Source organism: Calonectris borealis, chromosome 2 (assembly GCF_964195595.1).
Source record: "Calonectris borealis chromosome 2, bCalBor7.hap1.2, whole genome shotgun sequence".
Lineage (NCBI taxonomy): Eukaryota > Metazoa > Chordata > Aves > Procellariiformes > Procellariidae > Calonectris > Calonectris borealis.
Window position 1 is genome coordinate 63158338 of NC_134313.1, and position 21123 is coordinate 63179460.

A 21123-nucleotide genomic window follows, 5' to 3' on the forward strand; every position below is an offset into this window, starting at 1 on the left:
ATCTTTTATAAACAATTGCATAATTATATAGAAGTTTTTGCTTGGATAAAAATAATGCAGAATCTTACTCCTAGAAGATGTTCCAAAATTCATATAATCAGGAATCAAGTTGCTAGAAAATAAACGGACAGGTAAAGTTTCATCTGCTTCATTATTTACTAATTAACAATGGCAAAAAATTCAGAACAAATGAAATAATATGGGGTATTCTGGGGAAAGAGGATTTTCTTGGCCTAGTACCATAATTTTCACACTTCTTAGACTTGGCTGCAAAACCAACAGCAGCCAATGAAAGACGCAAGAGTCTTTAAATTATAATATTAAGATTCTTGTTTGTTTTTTTTTTTTAATGGGAGTCTATACCTGGTTTATGGTGGGCTAGCAAAAATACTTTCAGCACAGTTAAAAATGTTTTGGAAATCAGAAACTTCAAGATCTCTCTTTTATCTCCCATTTCCCCTATATAGTTATATGGAGTGGAGTTACAAAGCTTTTCCTTATAATTCCATCATCCAAGCACTATAATAAATTTTCTAGATTGTATCTTTCCTATTTGCTATGAGATTAATCTCTAGATGTAATTTCAAAAGAGCTTTATGGAGAAAGTCTAATTTGCAGAAGGTTGGATATGCAAAAGCAACAAAGTTATAACAAACTTCATAATCCATTTGCTAAGAATATTTTCTATCAATTATGAAAATCTGAAGTAAATCTCACAAACTTTCAACAACAGAAAAATATTTCATTGCCCCAGTCTGTAGCACACTCTATGCTCCAAATTCCTGATACATAAAACTTCAGAGCGATGGTGCAGTAGAAAGTAGATACCTGGGGAAAGAGCTTATGAAGCTTTTATTAAGCTTATCATAAAAATCAAACTTTTTTCACTGAAAGTGTTTATGAAGTACATTTTTATAGCACAGTAGTAACACACTCTCTTGTCAATCCCATACATTTGTAGTTTTTCTTTCTCAAGCAGTTTAGATTCATTCTTATCCATCCCTGTTTTGCATATAGCTAAAGCAACCACAAGCAATTCCATGTTTTTTTTTTCTTCCTGATCTCTTCTAAACATTATGCTTTTTTTTCAGAAGTCATTCTTTTTGCTAGATCCACCTCAAGGAGCAGTATGATTAGTTAAAGACACGGTCATCACTGCGGAGGGCACAGAATGCCTATGTGTGACACCTCATTTTTCAAGTTCAGATAGTTCAGATGGACTTGTGCCTTTTTTTTTTTTTTTTAACTTTTGTAGTTTAGATTCATTCTAGTTTGTTTCATTGAGGTAGTTGTATTGACACAGTATTTCAATGTTTGTTGTTGGGCGTCTACGCGGCTTCCTGAACACACACGCAGAAAGATGCCCTCCGGGGCCGTGTTTCCGAAGGGATCTGCCACCCGAGCGGGGGATGCCGCGGCCGCAGCCACCGTGATCTGAGCCTGGAGAAAAGTGGGTAAAATCGCCGAGGCCGAGGAGCGCATCTGGCCTCAGCTCTGCGTCACGCCCGGGGGCGGCGGGGGGTGGGGGGCTCACCCCACCGGGCCCCGGAGACCCGCGCCGCCTCCCCGGGTACACCAGCCCGGGCGGCCCCGAGCCCCGGCGGCGGGCAGGGCCGGCGCTGGAGGCGGGCTCCGCGGCCGCGGCGCCGGGGGCGGTGTCCCCGCTCCGCTCCGCCCGCCGCCCCGCCCGCCTCCCCGGCCGTAGGCGCGGGCAGCGGCGGAGCCGCCGCCGGGCGGAGCGGAGCGGAGCGGTGCCGTGCCGGGCCGGCGGGCAGGGCGGCGGCGCGGGGGAAGCGAGGGGCCGGCGGAAGAGCGGAGCGGGCGGCCCCCAGCCGCCCCCCGGGGCGGTGCGGAGCGGAGCGCGGCGCCTGCCGCTGCCTGGATGCCAGAGGCGCCTCGGGAGCCGGCGGCCGGCGGCACCCGGGAGGGCCCGGGGGAGGAGGAGGAGGAGAAGGAGAAGGAGGAGGCGGCGGCGGCGGAGGAGGAGGACTTCGGGCGCGGAGGGGAGGAAGCAGGCAGCGCTGGCCATGGCCTCCAACTTTAACGATATAGTCAAGCAGGGCTACGTGAAAATCCGCAGCAGGAAGCTGGGGGTGAGTGAGCTCTCCCTTCGCCGGCCCTGCCCGGAGTGGGGGCGAGGCACTGGCGGCCGCCTGGCCGGCCCGGGGGGCGGCGGTGCCCCGGGCCGGGGCCGCCAGCGCGAGGCGCGGCGACCTGCTGCTGCCGCTGCTCGGACTTTGCTCCCTTCTCCATCGGTGTCGGTGGGGATGCGCTGCCATTGCACCTCGGAGAGCGCCGGCTTCTCCCCTCCCCGGGAAGGCGCCGCTCCAGGGTCACTGTCCGCGGAAAGCTCCGCCGCATCCCTCCGTCCTCCCCGAGACCCACAGCTCAGGCCGGGGCAGACACCCGCCTTGGGCGTCCCTCCCCGCGCCTGTCCCTCGCCTTGCTGCCTCCGGCAGGGGCTTGGGTGGGGGGAGGAAGGCGCAGGCAGGTTCTGTGAAAACTTTGTGCGCAGATTCTCCCTCCCTCCCTCTCCCGTTTTGGGAAAGGGATGTCTTCCATCAGGGCAAGGTCTGAAAATATTGGAGGCTGGTACCACAGCAGCCCGCTAGTGACGGAAAAGCGGGGGGCTGGTGCCTGAGGGCATGGGGGGCTGGGGAAGGGGAGCCTGCAGCGGGCCGGGGGGCAGGCGGGGAGGGAAGGGGGTGACAGCCGCATGGACCGAAAGGCAGATGCAGAGGCTGACTGTGATCAAAACTAGAGGCGGCCTCTTTCTGAGGGTGGCCCGGGATGCTCTGCGAGGCCGAAGATAACACCGGGTTATCAGATTGGCCCTGGGCACTCTCCCTGATGAGGTGCAGCAAGCCTTGAAAAGACAGTCAAGTTGGAGCAGAGTGCGTGCAGGGGCCAGGATTTCCTAAACTTCAGACGCTCCCGGGACTCATCAGTTTGGGCTTTCTCCTACCCTTTGTGTGTGTGTGAGAACGGGAAGGCTCAGGGGAGCTGGAAGCCCCAAGGCCTCTGCCGGCTTGCACAGCTACTGATGTTGCGAGTAATCCCAAAAGACCAGGGTTCCTGTGGGCTGGAGGGCTGGGGTTCTTCCTGGGTTCACCTTGTTTCTTTTCTCTGGGTGTGCAGAAAAGTGGAGAGTCCCTACCTGCTCCCCCCTCCAGGAAGGTGGGCAGCCTCCCTCCTACTTCCCCCGAAACCTAGAGCAAGGGCCGTGTGAAATCCAGCCTCCTCCAAGTCCTGCTCTGCGAGCTTATCTCAGTGCTAATATTTATCTCCTCCTCCTCCCCGCTTCTCCCTTCCCCCCAGATGCTGTGCTTTGCTTGCAGACACAGTGTGCAGGATGGTGGGAGACTAATCACGAATTGACCTTTGGAGCACTTTGCTGCCTTGGCAGGGATGTTAATTCCAAAAGAGCACTGAGAGTTTGGTCTGAATCCTTTAATAGCGCCAACTCCAAATGTTTGAGAGGTGGTGTAAATCCAAAGAGAATAGATGCTCTTACTAATGATTTTGCAACCCCAGAATCACTCCATGCATCAGTCAAGCATTAGTCAATCTGAAGAAGCCATTTCTAAGTCTTAGTTTGTTTCTGCAGTCCTCTGCTTAACCTTTGCTCGTTATTTTTTTTCCCAGCTCAGCAGTGTTATTAGATGGGCCCAAAACAAAGCAGTGAGATGATGGTAGCACATCACCTTGATGTTGGTGGTTGGAGGCAGAGTTAATCTATTTGATTTGCAAATCTGTATTTGAAGGTATCTCACAGTCCTTTAAGTGTGAAATTATGTATACGCATACCTCTATATATGTGAATACTTTTATATACCTATGTGTATAGCATATATGCAACAAATGTAGAGTTCATATTACAGTAATCTTGGATGATACTTGCTGCCTTGTGAAAATGAAATTATGAAGACAGTGATATTTCATTGCAGCATATCTTAAGTAGCTTAAATATCTCGTTTTGAAGACGTTAATCTGATTTTTTTGGGGGGACGTATAACTGCATTTTTTTGGAGTGGATATTATTCATGGTTGGAATGATTATCATACTTCTACACTAAGCAGAAGTGAAACAGTTCATACAATGTCTATGGAAGATTTTCTCCTACTGAAGAGGTGTGTGGGGGTGACAATTCAGACTACACAGCCTCAGGCAGGTGGTAGTATAAGCTTAAATATGACATATGGGGATGCACATCTGAATAAAACTATTAAATACAATGTAAAATGTAAAATGGATTATATTTTATAGAAAATAGCATCAAAATTCAAATGAGAGGTGATGGTTGAAAGGTATGAATATGTGTGAATATATCCATGGCTAATTGGATTCTGGTGACTGAATTTCTAAATTAATGCAATTTTTATTCACCAAGTGAAACATTAAAAGTTTGTATTTTTTTCTCTTATGTCTATCTCCAGGTTCAAACCTTAATGAATTACACTAGAGCTGTCATAATGTAGGTGTATACATCAGTTTTCAGGGATATAAATGTCATTTAACAAATGAATATTTTTAACCTCCAAAAAATACTGAAAGGAGGGAAGAGAGCTATCAGTTCTGGAAACGAAGGCTAAGATCATTTTGAAATATGTAAATAGAATTGTATCTCTTGCTGGTTAGGTTTCATTCTTATACACTGGAAGTTATTGATTTTTTTTTTTTGGTCGTAATAGTCTACATTCTTTGAATATTTTTGATGTCTCCTGAAAAGTAGATTGATTAGAACTGGGGGAGCCAAAGTGACTAATACCAATTTTAGTGCTAGACTTGGGCAATAAAACTACTTCTAACTTTTAGGCTGGTATCCAACTCATTACGGAAATTCCTCCAATGCAGCTTTTATTCTGTCCTGTTTTGTGAGTGAGGGAGCCCTGGCTGGGAATCAAATAGAAGATACTGAATATAATGCAACCTGGGAAGTTTCAGGTAAAACTGAGTAACATAATACCACAGAGGAAAATCAGATAGCATATTTCATTTTATTAAAAAAAAAAAAAACAAACCAACAACCTTTGACTTGGTATGAACTTTCTGGTAGAACTTAGTTTTCCAAGAATTTAGTTTTCAAAAACCCAAGTTGTAAGTTGTCTTCTGATTGCCTCCTTTTATTGATTTTGTACTTTGTAAAACAGAAACTCTTTATGAATGTTTTTGTTTTACAAGGTATCACATGTTTACCTCTGACTTACTACAGCTATATCTTGCGTTAAGTACTAGTTACCCTGTCTATCTATTCCCCACATACATGCAAATTGAATTCGTAGTATGTGTGAGTGCTGTCTGCAGTCATGGTCCATTCTGAACCAAGCAGTCAGGATTCGGAGCTATTTTGCCATCAATAAGTGATTCTGGTCAGAAAGGTTATCTGAAGTCAAAGATGAGACCTAAGTCTTGATGGGAATACATGCCAAGAAGTACTGCAAGAGTTTGCCCTTACTTTTTGTTTACTGATACCTGATCATCTAGACTTTTTGCCTTTTTTTCACCATAATCATCAAGTGCTCGTCTACCATTGGATTTACATCTTGATGCGCTCCTGTAAATTTTCTGACAGTCCAGTATTTTCAAGTAGACCCCATTGTTCTGATATCTCTATGTTGTTAAAGTAGCTTCTTTCGATGTAGGGTTGGATAGTCAGCATGCCAAAATGAGGAGCTTTACCAGCCTCTCTGTTGCTGCTGGAATCTGACATCTGCCTCCGTTGGGAAGATCATGGTTTCTGCCGTGGAGGTGTCAGGCCACGAAGAGACATCCAGCTGGTTAGACCACTTAGCCTATCTCCTTACTTTTGTTAAGCATGAGCTGTATCTAAAACATTTCTAAGGTGCTTTGAAATTTTAAATATGTATTAAAGCCTATGTAGTAGACAATCTCACACGTATACATGACGTCTTCATTGAGGCATCGCAAGTATCTGTGAAACTTAGAAACTGTAGCTAGTGAGGATAACTGTAATTAAAACATCTTTTTAAAATCTGTTTCCCTGAAGCCTAAATATGCCTTTCTTTTCAGTGCTCTGGCATTCCTGCGCTGTTTGATATTTTGCTTTTCTCTAATACTACATAAAGGAAATACCTCATTCTTGCAGCCATTACATTTGACCTGTGCGACCCTCCTTTGAAATAAATTTGATTGTAATGTGGTGTGCTGTTCAGATCAGAATAGGTCATTTGTGTAGCGTGGAACAGGACTGTGCTGCCTTTGTTCTTTTGGAATCTTTCATACTTGTGTCGCATTAAAATTCATATGACACAATTTTGTACTGCGCTGACTGTGCTTATAGGCTGAAACTTTCTTGTAGCAGATTGAATCCCTTTGTTACCTCCTAATAAACTAAGCTGCGAGGATTTCATGCCTTGTTGAAGTGCTGTTTCTTAGAAGGAAAGCAATTTGATGTCACGTTAGGAAGTCTAATTAAAAACGAGCATTGTATCACTTCGATAGTCTTGTTTTGACCCATATCAACCTTCGAAGTCATAATCTTTTTGTTTGGTTGGTTTTATCTTTTTTTTTTTGGCACGCCTTGGCCACAGAACAAAAGAATCCTATCTAACGGAAATTTTCACTCAGTTGGTGAATAAATATGGTTTTTTTATGTGTTTCCACATACTGAGTAGAATTATTTCCTGAGTGGTTCAGCTTATACTCTAATACTGCTATCTGAAGAGAAAATTGTACCTGCCAGTCAGTCTTGATTGAGTAATAAATAACTGGTTGCTCTTAGTCACCAAATGACAAGTTTTACCATATAAAATACCCTATTTTTAACCATACTTTTAGATCATTACAGGTACCTTTTCTGGAAATGAACATGGTGTTTCTCCTTCTGCTGTTAACCCTGTCTTCAATCAGCCCTAACAATGCTATGAATACGAACCTCTGATTGCAGTTTGGTGCCTCTTGTAATAGTGCAGTAGGTGTCTTACAAAATCCTAACATTTAATTGATACTGTGTATATATTTAGGGTGAAGAAAGCGAAGGAATCTGCAAAATGTCCTGAGTTTGAGATTACATTGATTGATGGCAGCAGCTTTGCAAGTGGGTCATGATGAATACAGAGTACAGGTTCTTCTGTTTCTTTGAGTTGCCTAGCATATTCTAAGAAACAAACAAACAAATGAAAAAACCCAAGCAAATAGTGCAGCCTGCAATGGATATACTTTCCATAGATTATTTGATGTTATTATCTATGGGAAATCTGCTCAGCCTGTTTGAAAGCACCGAGATTACCATTTATAACTGCATCCTGATGGATGACGTCAACTACGAATCACGTCTCAGAGCATGAAAATGATTCAAATGAAACTTTAAAAACTTAATTCCTATCTATAATGAGTTTATTTTAATTTTAATAAAGCTCCAGACTGACAGGATTTAGATGCTAGATTCCTTCTGTGTAAAGGACTTCCTTTTTCTCGCTAGTTCTAGACAACCTGAGATATGGAATTAAAAGGATTTCACTGTAATCCATTAAAGAATCTAGTCACATTTACTACTTAATACTGAAAGTATCATTTAAAATACCAATAATTACTGCTTTCGATACTTTCTCTTGCTACAGTTACATGAATGGATTTGCAGAATTAAATGGAAAATATATGGATTTCCAATTTGGTCATTATGGAAAGAACAATCATTTTGAGCTTTTGATCAGTTCTTATTGGTTGAGCATATTGTGCAGGAAATGGAGGGAAATATATTGCAGCCATTGTAAACAAGGACAAAAAGTCCAACAATTTTTTATGCTAATCTTTATGTTTAAAGAAACTTGTGAGTCAGGCTTGTATTAGGCATGTTTGAGTTGCTGTGTTTCCCAGTTGCTTCTCTTGACGTGCTTTTCCACCTCTTAATTCTCAAGAGGTCTCATAGCCAAAGGTCTATTAATTTTGTAATGTATGGCACTTATTTAAAGGGACAAATAGTTTCTCTTTTGCAGATAGCATATGACATCCATGTTATCAATGGATTATAGATGCTTCTATTTTTACTCGTGTGTAATATCATTAGCCTCAGTGAGATTATACCTTAGCTGTGTGACGATTATACAAAGAAGTATTTGTAGACTTGACATCTTTCACTTGCATATCATGAGATGGTAAAATTTTATTGAGAGTTTATCTGTATCTCCTGTGAGGTGATGGCTTTTTGTTTTTTCATTTAGGAGTCTGTCATTTTTGTCCTACGATGGACATTAAAGACCTGATGAAAAGACCCTGAAGTCAATTTAAAGGAACCCATTAACTTCGGTGGCTTTGGTTCAGAGTCCAGGCAGGAACATTAGCTGCATGCATAGAACGTGAATTTCCTTATTGTAAAATGCCCTTCAAATCCTACTCGAAGGAGTTGTCCTTTCTCAAATCGGTAATTATGGAAGGAACATTCTCTATGAATCCTTGAAATACACAAGGAATTATTCATGTCATTCCAGTAGAGAGTTTTCTTCCTAGTTTTTTAGAAATAATCTCGCCTCGAATCATTCATTCAGATTTTTGCAAGCAGTGCAAAGTGCTTTATAGCGGTTGCCTGGCAACAACATATTCAGGCAACAGCATATGTGAATCAGTTGTTAGCTGTACATTTATATATATGACTGTATAGAGAATACATTTTAGATAGGTACTAATGAGAAATTTCTAAAAAAGCACACTATGAAATGCTCTTCTTTTTCTTTAAAGATGAATAAAGGGGTTTGGGTCTACATTACCCTGGAAAGTTTGTCTTTTAGCTTGTGTAAAAGATCTGCTAGTTGAACAGCTTTTCAGAAATGTCATAGTATAGTTAATACACTCATATGCAGTCATAGCGAGCAATGTAAATTATTCTCTTTGTTGAAGGTGAAAAATGCTTTAATATATATGGATGCTGATTCATATCCCTCACTGTTCTTTAAATTAATAACATGTTAGTGAACCAAAATGTGGGTACTTTACTGTATACTGTAGCCATTCAGATCTGTTATATTTAAAATAATAATTGTAAACGTTGTGCTGCATTTTGTTTTTAATCTCTTCAACTTGCAATGCAGCTCTAGGAATCAAAAAGATACTGGTGTATTATTGTAATTGATCATCGTTTTGTTGAAAACTTTTTTCAGATAAAATACATAGTTCAACTATACTATGATTAATACTATGATTATTCTTTAGTAAGGTCAACAAAGATAAAAAAGGAACTCTTTTAATCTTGTGGAGAAAGTTTGTATGTAGTAGGACAAAACTGCAAACTTATAAAGAAGAGTTGAGGGAGAGTAGGGTTTGCTGTAACTGTATCTTAACACTTTTGTGTCACATAAATGCTTTATATTAATTTTTTTTGCTATTCAGAATACATACCCATGCATCATGTCTGAGAAGAAAATTTGCATGATTGTTTAGTGCAGCTAGCAAACCACTAGAACTGAAAACCTCATACAAGTCAAGAGATTTCCAAACAGTGAGATTTTCAGCTGGTTGGAGAATTGGATATGCTAACTCCGGGAGTACTCCTTCTGACTAGAACAGGCAGGGTCTTGTTCAGAAAGCTGGGACTAAAACCGTGAAGAGTTTTGAAGATGAATGTTAATATTGAATGCTACTTAGAAATTAAGGAAAAAAATAATGCAATCTGTAAGGTACTGATGAAATATACTTCCTTTCTGTGAGCTCCACCACAAAATAATTTTGCAGCTTTTTAACAATTGTAATGTGTGAAACGTGTCATTGCCATCATACTGAGAGGTTACAAGACCATGCAAATGGAGCCTCAGAGGAATTAACGTTCAGTTCAGATGCACATAAATTAGGAAGATAATTAATGAAAATGTGTAAATCTTTTAAAAGATTGATCTTATTTCTCTCTGTTGTTCAGCTGCCAAACTGGCCCTCATCAGCTCCAGCATATCTGGACTGAACTTTGGAAAGGTTGTATTCATTAAAGTGTCAGTAAGGAATTAGAAACACACAGCATTGACTAGATCTGGGGAAAAAAGTTACACACTATCTGCCTACTGGAAAAGGCTCTTCGGCGTGTTTCCCCTACCTGTTCATTGCAAAAAGAATTAATAGCAAAGTTTAATATCAAAAGTAGAACCATACTAGGGCCATTTTTGAGCAGGAAGCACATGATAGTTCTAATACTCTCTGTTCTTTGTCCTTGGAATATTTTTGGAATATTCACTCTGCCCTCAGAGTGAATTGGCATACTCTCTTTTCTCACACAAACATTTATTTTTCCCACAAAGAGAAAAGAATTTGTGAAGTGATACAAAATAACAATAAAAAAGGGTTTTCTGAAGGAGTAGTGATAATTATTGTTTTGTACAGCGCCTAGGAAGAGGAGACTACATTTGAGGTTTTCCTTTAGGCATTATTATGGTAAATATAATTTATATTAATTATAATTGCTTTTATTTTTTGTACTTATTTATCTGACTAGTGAGTCAGATAAATAAAGGCTGAGAATGCAGCCTTTGATAAAGTATTTACCTGATGCAGTAAATGTATTATCTAATTCAAATGTGATGAGAGAATGTGAAAAAATAAAATATATGAGGCTTAGCTAAGAATGGAGAAAACTTCCATTTTAACTGAAGTTGATATACTGAATTATTAATCACTAGATTATATGATAAGAATAATGTACTTTCAAATGGAATTGTTTTGCTGATGAGAGTAATTTTTGTTGATGCAGTTAGAATAGTAATACTTTCTCCGAACAGTAACGATTTTTCTTCTTGAAACTGTACTTTTAAACTGTTTCTATGAATGCTCCAGCAGGATATAGAGTTTCCATTCGGGATTTTTTGGCACAACAAAAGCAAGCTAGAGCTGTTCAGTGCGTGGTCCTTTCAGTTGCTAAACACGTTCAGATCTCTCTGACTTCTGTAGCAGGCACTGAAGGTCCTCAGCTTCTCATATGATATCATTCTTAATAAACGTCATTTTCTCCATCAATTATGCAAGGCCAAATACTACGTTAATCATATTGTCTACTCGTTTATTAGTGATTCTTGCTTTTAAGTTGCACAATGTTTACCTACTGTTTGAGAGATATTGAGAATCTTCACCTGGCATGGCTTAAGTTTCATATCTGAGAATAAATTTCTTGACTTCTGAGTATCAAAGAAGTATTTGATGCTTGGTGTTATGATTCTCAAAGTTACGGTTTTTTGAACTCCATCCATGTATGCTGTTACTGATAATCCTAAAATGAGACTTACAGAAATATAAATACACAAAGAAAAATTTTTTGTGAGTGAGGAGAAATGCAATGCTGCTTTTTGCCTTTGCAGAGAAAAACATTTATGTATGTGTGTGTATATATATGTATATAAAAGAACAGCAGCATCCTAACAACAAAGCTAGAAGGTTAATCTTCCATAGTTGTAACAAGAAGAGTACTAAAATAAAAGATATTTTACTGATTTTTTTTTTTTCTATAGTCCTTGGTTCTTAAACTACAGTAAGGTTTTTGGAGCTTTTTGCACTGTTAATGAAACAACCTCTTTCTAGAAGACAGAAATCTTTGTGCATACATGTTGGACTATATATAAGAAGAGTTAAATTTTAGTCTTTTTCACAGATGTAATTTGTAATCTTGAGCACTTTGATTCATTCCGGTCTTATTCTCAATTATATTAAGCCCATTATGTACACTACATAAATTAAATTTAAAGCTGCATTAAGGCCCCTTATACTGCCAGCATAGTGAAGAATGCTGTTAGAGTAAATGGGAAACAGGCTTTCTGAGCTTAAGTTTTCTGTCTGTAAAATGAGTATAATCTCTTTTCATCCACCTCTTCTTTATTTTGTCTGCTTCAACTGTAAACTCTTGATAAATTCTCATTTTAGATATGTAGGTTGGTTAGCACTGATCATGGTCAAAACTGTTATTAGGTACTACCACTGTATAGAAAATATTGGAATAATTCAGAATTTATTTTTAACAGTTTGAGTCACAGAACCATGGAATCGTTGAGGTTGAAAGGGACCTCTGGAGGTCATCTGGTCCAACCCACTGCTCAGGCAGGGTCACTGTCTATTTTAATGTTGTATGATGACTATTACTTTTGGTTGGAAAATACATTTCATTGAATTCTTCTATGAAATGTCTCTTTTTACAGTCAGGATTTGTTCAGGTATCTGAGTTATTTTATTTTTTATATATAAAGAAAGTAAATAATTTGCTTTTTTTTTTCCCCCCAGATCTTACTCATAGAAATGATTGCTCACCAATTTTCATCTTAGAAACAGGTGTCACTGACAGAAAGGCAAGAAGTCTGAAACTGATAACTTTGATAGGACTTATGTCTCTTTCACTTTATTTGAGACACAATCGTAGCACAAAATCTAAAGTCTTGAATGGTTTCACTTTTAAAAGTAGATATCATTGAAAATGTTAAAGGTACCACTTATTCACATCTTAACTGGCAGAACAATTCTGAGAGTTGATTATGGTCCATGAGACAATTTCATAACTGCTTGGGTGACTGGTCTGCAATCGTGGATGTAAATGTCTGACCGCAGACATGCAGAAATTAGCCATATTTGTCAAATGCATGTCACACAATGCAACAACCTTATTTTAAGGAGGGGGGAAGGGTTAGAGACATTACTACAACATCTTTTTCCTTTCCTAGCGCAGCGTGTCACTGATCAGATTTTGAGAAGACATCAGAGATTTCTCATCTCCAAATTTTATAAAAGGCATATTCTTCCACAAAACAATTTGGAAACCCCTTACCCTCTAGGCTTATGTGAAGCTTTCTGCTAAATCATACTAATACCTAGCCTTAAGTTGTGTGTTTCACCCATTAATATCTCGGCGCTCAGCACAGGGGGCATGTATTTGCAGGGTCCCATAGAAGAAGGTCTGTGGGACTTTGTGCAGGATGAATCCGTTGAGTCCGCTCGCAGAGTCTAGAGATGACAAAATGCATTGTTTCTTCAGGAAATCTACCTACACAATATGTGCAATAAAAAAGCAGTACAGATGTGTTTACTGAAAAGAAATGTACGAGGATGAAAAAAAAAAGTAGTTAATCAAATTACGGTTTCTCCAGAATAGTAATGCTAGCATGAGTACTTCCAGAAGAAAATTTGTAACAGCCAGTATTGTCAGGCTTCTGGTTTGCCTTTAACAAAAAAAATATCCTTTTCTGTAGCCTTTTGAAATCACTGAAAGGTTTGTATTCTCTTCAGTAGGTCATAGCTCAAAGCAAAAGGTTGAAAGGATACGGGGTAGCCTTTGCTAATATGATGCGTATTGGTTGAATATACCCTTAAGCTTATGCAGCATCAACACGCTTAGGTAGATATGTGTTTAATGAAACCCAGTTCCTTCATCATGTTACATTTTTCCAGTCATTGAATAATCCTGAGGTTTAGGTTTTTTTAATAATGAAAACTCTAATGTAGACGATCCTAAAGAAGAATAAGTGAAAGGGAAATGTTAAAAATAGGCAAATATCCTACTTTTTGCTGTAAATGTGAACATGTAGATGAACTAGATCAGCTGTTTCTGGTGTACGTAGTTGTTCCTTTCATTAGATCTCACTATTCTGTATAGGTACATTTCTAATTGCTTCTGGCAAGTCATAAGATCAAACATTTTTGCAGGAGAAGCTGTGCAACAGGGAAAAAGTTTCTCAGCGGTAAATCTACATTTGCATGTAAATTTTAACTGGTGTGAATTAGTGAAAGTGAGATTTACAAAAAGCAGAGTAAAAAATTCTAAGATCTAACTTCCCCCGTTGGAACAGAATCTCTGAGAGTGGTTACTCCCGATAATGGCGTGAGATGTATTAAATATATAAATATTAAAAATATAGCAGAAGGAATAAGGAGCAAAAGAAAGGAAACAGACTGCTCTATTCCGATGTCATTGCAGAAAAATAGGAATGGAATTATTTTTATCGCCCCAGAGTTCTTAGTAAAGCAGAAGACTGCAGTTTTTTTAAGATAGAGTAGCTATGTTAATGCAAAGACTCTATTTCTAGAATATAAGCCGTTGCACGGTACAGAACTTTCTCAAGACCCAGAGGCCAAACAGGATATTGCTGGGTCACTACCGTTTCAGAAGATTCAGGTTGTTTTGAAGAATTAGGTCTGAATGCCTGTAGAGGATCATTAGAGACGACTGTTTTCAAACACTTCCTAATCATTTGGGATGAAGACAATGCTTACAAATCCTGAAAGGGAGCTATAGCTAATGATAACAGCTTAGCAGCCAGTGGAGAACATTAGTTAAACCATCGGAGTTAGGCATCTGAGGTGCTTCGAAAACTGAAGCCTCACAATGAGACGTAAGGGGGAATCTGTGGAGAAGCCATGGAATAGAGTTAGATGAGATTTATGGGCAATGAGAGGAAAATTTATACTGGTGGGCCTCACACTGTATTTATTTGAGGATAAATGTTACTCTAGCAACTTTTATACAATAATATACCTACAGTGTTTAGATGTATTACTTTGGGATTTTTTGAACTGAAGGAGAAAATAGAAAAGTAAATGTTATTTGTAAATATTTTTGACATGATTTTGACATGATCATACCATAATGCAGTTTATGTCCTAAGAGAACCCAGGGGTTAAATACATTTCAAAATGGTTTTGGAGGTGTATTTTCCATAACTCTTGATGTCAGAAAATAATTTTTGCCTGGAATCTTTTTTTTTTCCCCCTCCTCTGAACAAACAAATCGGTTGTTTCTGCTGTGTTTCTATATAATGTTATTCTGTGGCTTATAGTCATTTCTCCTAAAAAGAAATATTCAAGGTGAATCTCTCCTCCGCTGCAATCTGAACAAAATTTGGACAAAATTGAATTTAAAAGTGTAGTGAGGTGATGCCTCTTGTTCGATTCTTCAGAATCTTTTTTTTTTTTCCCCTGCCTCTGTCTTACCTGAAACATTTCCTAGACCAGCCTGTAGATAAATAATTGATCTTCTGATAGCAAAATTAACACTTTTCCTTTCTGTAATCTGGAAATTACTACAAAGAGTAAATACCTGTTCTAATTTAAACAAACAGATACACTTCCTAATATACTTAATTGATTTACTTGTACTAATTAAAAAGGGTTGAGCTAATGGGCCAAATATCTACTTGTCAGTAGAAAAGCATATGAAGAAATACAGCCTCCTTCAGTATATGTCAGGCTTTTCAGTTTAGGAAAATGTAAAAAGTTGTAAATGATATTGATTTTTGTTGACCTCAGCTAACCCACAGTAGTGCCACAGCTGCGCTCTCGCTGATGCTCATGGCTGAGCTGAATGTACAATAGATGAACTGAGTTAAACCAGGGGATGTGAAATGGGGGATGCTACTTGCTACCCTTTGAAGTCAACTTCAGGGAACTATAAAGCAAGGCATAGCTGCCTGCATAGCTCCTAGGATGGTCATGATTGAAATAGTGAAAATGGAAGAAGCTGCACTATCAGTATGTAATTACCAAGACCAGTAAGTTAGGCTTGCAGTGAATTTATATACAAATACAGAGGAAAGACCTCTGCTAAAGAGGGGCAAATCTGCCATTGATTGTGCAAATATCTCTGGAATTGTCTGTGTTTGCAGGTGTCACACATCAGCCACAGGGCTTACCACAGAAGTGAAAATTTTGATCAAGTTTCATTCAAACCTTTGTTACAGCAGTTTCATAAAGTAAAGTTCTATCAATCAATCCCAGAAAATGGTATTAAAAACTAAGCTGAAGAGAGCAGTTCCTCATTTTCAAAATTCTTTTTCTAGGTAGATAAGTAATTTTAGGAATGCATCCAATGTAAATGGGATTTGTTCAGATTTCATGTTTCTGTTTTTCTTCAGAATCAGGAGGGTTAAAAAACTTAATTTCTAAAACCAAAAAAATGAAATGCTTGTGTAATATTTTGTTCTGAGGACCAGATACCTTAGGCATAGGCCTTTAATCCCTGTGTCCTAGTTACAGCAATTAAGGTTCATGAAATATAAATTTTGTTACATATGCATCTTGGTTTCTCCTTTTTTCTTCTGTTTCAATATCAGTCTGAAATATTAATGATCATATTAAACACACTCTGTTATGTGAGTTGCTGTTAATATTGCATTCTAGTTATCTGACAGGTGCAGCGAATGACATTTTCTAACATTTAGACTTAAATGTGTATTCTCTTGCTGAAGGAAATCTGACTTTTGTAATACGGTTTCATGTAGGCCTGCCTCTTTATCTGCATTTAAACAAAAAAGATGCTGAAGATATGCAGCACTTTGGAAGACCACAGCTTATAATTGTTCATGATTTCTAGTGCTGCAGTGCAAATTAATCATTGTCGAACTGTGCTGGGGAAAATAGAAATGCCTAACAGCATCATGGTCCCTGCCTGAAAGAGCTTACACTCTAACATCTGAAGTGTTAAAGCTATCCTTCAAAGTCTCATGTTATTTTTTTCACTGAAAGATTTCTCCCCATCTAAATTTATCATCCATTTCTGTCTATGTCTATGCAAATGGATTTCTAAAGCTTCATCGTGACGGTTCCCTTCTCCCCCAAAGCTGATGAAGAAATAGTCACTGATGTGAATAAAGTCCCCATCAGTTTTGTTGGGATCGGGGATGATAGGGGATGAGGGTACAAACAGAGGTGGAAAAACAATTTGATTTAGATGGTTCAAAACTGAAACCAATAAAAGAAGTGCTGTCTGTATAGCAACAGGTATAGCAATGCGTAGATTGCACTTCACTTATAGAGAGAGTAGTCACTTTGGTATAGATGTGAAAGCTGCCAAACGAAAAATTCACAGCCCTCTGGGGGGTTTGTTTTGTTTTTTAAGGCAGAGGCGTATATGTTACTGTAAAACAACTATATCTACTTTAACATGGCCAGAAAAGAGGCACTTAGCTGTTCCACTGCAAAAAGAATGAGTTAATAAACCCGGCGCACAATCTGTCTCTGCTGTAGCTCTTGGCACACAACAGCTCTAATTGGTGGAAGCTATTGAGGCCTTAATTGCTGATTTTGCAGTACTGCCATGTTTACTGATAAGGTTTAATGCAAGCTAAAATTTGTTAACTAGAGAGAAGCAGTCACACTTGCGCAGAGAGTGTGAGGACAAACAGCAGGCTTTTCCATATCACCAAATGACGATGAAGTATTTCAACACGTGGCGTCATTAGATTTCCCCTTTCAGGCTAATGAAATGCCTTTCTTTGAGCAGAAGAGCAGAAAAGACATTTCTGAGTTATATGTTACGCAACTAGCACTGGAATAAGCCTATAGTGATAGCTGGATGTTCGCCTCACTGATTTACGTAACTCTTAAATATCAATTTTTTGTCTCCTGGAGAAGGACAGACGCAGCTATTAGATTTGCATTGCATCAGGAGATGTGGGATTGAATTGAGTATGTAAAAGAAGAAACGCCAGTTGTGCCCACCAGCCGAAGATTATCTGCATCAGTAGATGTAGTAGTTGTATCTTCCTAATATTAAAATTTAGGTTTAATATCAAAATTTATTCACTAAGCTGTCATTTCATTCAGTTTTCTGAATATGACAAAAGCTTCGCTGTCTGCCAAATTAATGGAGGACCATTGCATTTAAATGTTAAAAAGTTTAGTTCTTGAACTGAGATATCCTCATATGTTTATTTTTAATGCAGTATTTTTACAGCGTAATACAGTAACTTTTTAAGCTACTAACCTGCTGTTTCATTTCTGAACCATAAGTCAAAATCACTATTGGATTTGAGTTTATATAGTAATGTTATTATATGGCTGTTTAGATCCCAAAAGCTAAAAGGAAAAACAAATGGCAATGTGTTTTGTACTTAACATATCAATCTGGAAGTGCCAGTTTTCTGTATCTTAGCATGTTTTTCATATACTGGATGCATAGCTTAGAGCGGAAGAAAATGTAAGATATTAGCTGAGTGAAAAGCAGATGCTACTGTGAACTCTAAATGAGTTTTTGTCTTCATGTTTGAAAAATATGTGACTCTTATTCAAAGAGATTTTGTGCTTGCAGATGATTAAGATCTATTTCATTTTGTTACTGAACACACTGTATTTGAGTATATTCTGTAAGCCATATATGTCATCTCATTTCAGTTCATGAAATGTATATTAATTTATATAACTGAATGTGTATGGAAGAGCAGATAGTTGACGTACCTTGGAACAGTGCTTTAATCCAGTATTTATTAATGCTCAGAAGATGAGAAATAGAGCATGTTCATCAAGTATACTAAGAAAACTAATAGTAATTAGTATTATATTAAGTTTAAGTTTTCTGTTTTTAAATGGAAATTATGCCAAACATACATTAATTAAAAATAATAGGTATTTCTATTTCAATTAATAGTCTGCTTTGTTTGTTAATTTTCTCTACCCCCTAGAGGAATTTTGGTTCAAACAGTATTAAATTAAATAAGTTGTAACTCCATATGGGTCTACGACAGCGTAAAATATTAGACGTTGTATTACATAGTGTTTTACCTATGTAACAGGACAGCTTTTTTAAATACAGACAAGTGGTTGGGTTTGAGTTTCTTCAGTGCTCTGCATCCTCTGTAGCAGCCCATAAAGTTGGGTAGTTCTAGCCTTGAAAGGCTGAGAAGAGCAAAACAAGACTTTCATCATCAAGGTCATCGTTAAACAAAACTAACCTACATACACGAGAGACGCACTCCAAGTCCAAGTCAAGAATGGCTGTATCTCTCTCTGCTTTTAAAAATCTCAGAGGTTTGCAAGTCCAGCTCACAAGAATGACCACCTTCTTGCCAAACTACTTGGCAAACTTGTGTGGTTATCCACAGAGTGGGTAGCATTTTTTTCTGTAAGCAATGTGATTCATAATCTATTATCTACTATTGTTCTGTTACCCACAGATGCGGCAAAATGTACCTAAATCCTGTTGATTTTATTAAAATTTGCACGAAATATTTCCAAAAAGAGTTACAGAAAATGCTAAATAATTTACAGTGCCCCAGGTCCATGGTCTCTTTAACTCTCTATCTGCATGCTTCATTGTGGGGTTAAAAAAACAGAAAAAGAAAAAAAAATTACTTACTTTCCTTCCTATTGCCAAGAAACAGTTACCAAAATGTATCTATGTATCTGCTCTGTTAACGTAGGAAAGGGTTTTCAGTCAAATAGTAATGACAGCAAAATCATGAATTCTTTCCTCTGCCTTTTCCTTTCACTTCACTGAAGTGTGAAACAAAAAATATGAAACAGTAAGTTTTTGGAAAACAAACTGCTATGCTTTTGACCTAGGTAACACTGTTGTAGAAATATTAACTCCTGCATTTCCTAATCATTTCATCTGGATGTGTGTGTTCACAATATTATGTTCGTAGTTCTATGTTTATTATTCTACCAGTAATTTTAAAATCACATCTTTTTGCATGAACTTTATGAAGTAAATCACATATATGATGACTCTGCTGTGTAATGCTTTACTTTTAATTGTCATGAAGTTTATGTTTTATCTCCTATTCCAATTCTTCTTTTCTTTGAGACCTTCTTCCCCTTATATTTTAAGTAGTGATACAGAATTAAAATGAGGAGAATAAGGTTTTAGAAGCACAAAATATTATTTGTTTTTATCTTCCCAGAGTGTATATTAGCTTAAAGTAATTGTCCATCCAAAAAAAAAAAAAAAATTCAAAATTTTGTGTTACTAGCAAATCAAACTTCTGAAACATGCAATTTGTATTTTAACGTGCATTAAAGATTATGGAATAATGCACATTATTAATTGCTCATTCTATTATTTTGTCTTTTTTAAAAAAGCACTACTGTGTCAAAATCAAAACATTAATTTTACAAGAGACAGAAAACTCTTATTAAAGCTTGAAGCATCAATCAGAAAGTACTAAATGCACTAGAACCAGACTATCTCCTGTTTTACCTGAAGCCTTGTGATGTTGTAACTTTTGTGAATCTTAAGAGCATGTAAAAAATTCTTTTAGCTGCAAGACCTACTTTGTCTAAATAAATGACTCAAAAGACTTAAAAGAACCAAGGTATTAGTCTAAAATTCAGTCCATTGTTGTGCTTCAGCTGTCCAAAACTTTTATTCGGTTTACCAGGAATTAACAAATTTCAAATGGAAAATTACCTTTTTCAGTAATGTTACGCTCCTTTTATATTTGCTTTTTGCCTAATCTGAAATCAGTGATAAAAGAAATAATAATTTACTATTATTCCTTTCTTCTCTTTAATCAGTAGATGGCTCTACCAAGCCACTAACATGTTCCGGTCATGGTGGTTACATTTGATTGAGGGCATTTGGGTGATTTGAGTAGGTAGTTAAGATGTTTGCAGATGAAGAAGGCTCTTCATAGCTTATTTTTTTTTTTATCTTTTTCCATATAAATTAGGAAGAAAGGGCATGGATAATGTATCCGATGTAGATATTCAGATACTAATTGCATTTAAGTATTGCACTCGTGTGATTGACTAATTCATGTCCTGGATCCTCGTACTCACTCATTTTGAATATGTTCACAGCAAAACATCTTGGATCAAAAAGAAGAATTTCCTGCTTTAAAAAGTAATAAGCTAAACAGTATAATCTGAATATAATAATAATAAAAAAAAAATTAGGAAGAAAGAAACAGTTGATATTTTCATGCCTCTATTCCAGTTGATTCCTCAATTCCTTTAAAAAGTTTTCCTTTGAGTGCTTGTCCAGTGTGTTCTCTATTATTTGTTGCTGACATTTGTTAAAGGCAAACAGAATCAGTGATAACTTGTATTCATTTCTATCATGTACAGTTTTAGGGCAGACATCTGATGTGAGTTAAGCAAATAGAACTCCTACTACCCCAAGACAATTCCAAATTGTCTGTGGATCAAGACATGCAATCCAGGAAGCAAAAATTAAAAAAAAAAAAAATACAAAAGAAAAAAAGAAAAAAAAGAAAAGAGAGCGCTAAAATGAAGAAACAGTTTGTCTCCATAATTGTATTTTCCTCCTACAACTCTTTGATGCATCATAAATGCAGCGAGCACAGCTATTGACTTGATTCACTCTCTTTCACAATACATTGTCGCTGCTTTGGAGAGAGATTTGAGACAGTGCTGGACAAGCAGAAAAGAGATATGGGTCTTCTGAAACAGAAGTAAACAGTTAGGATGATCAAATGAAG

General features: G+C 37.9%; 1 protein-coding gene across 1 annotated transcript in view; it reads left to right on the forward strand.

Annotated features, from left to right (window-relative positions):
* Nucleotides 1-2027: 2027 nt before the first annotated feature.
* The window catches only part of DOK6 (docking protein 6), a 252832-nt gene continuing 233736 nt past the window's right edge, over nt 2028-21123 (forward strand). Inside the window, exon 1 of the mRNA XM_075142169.1 lies at nt 2028-2093. Coding sequence (XP_074998270.1) covers nt 2028-2093 — 66 coding nt within the window. The remainder of the gene's footprint in view (nt 2094-21123) is intronic.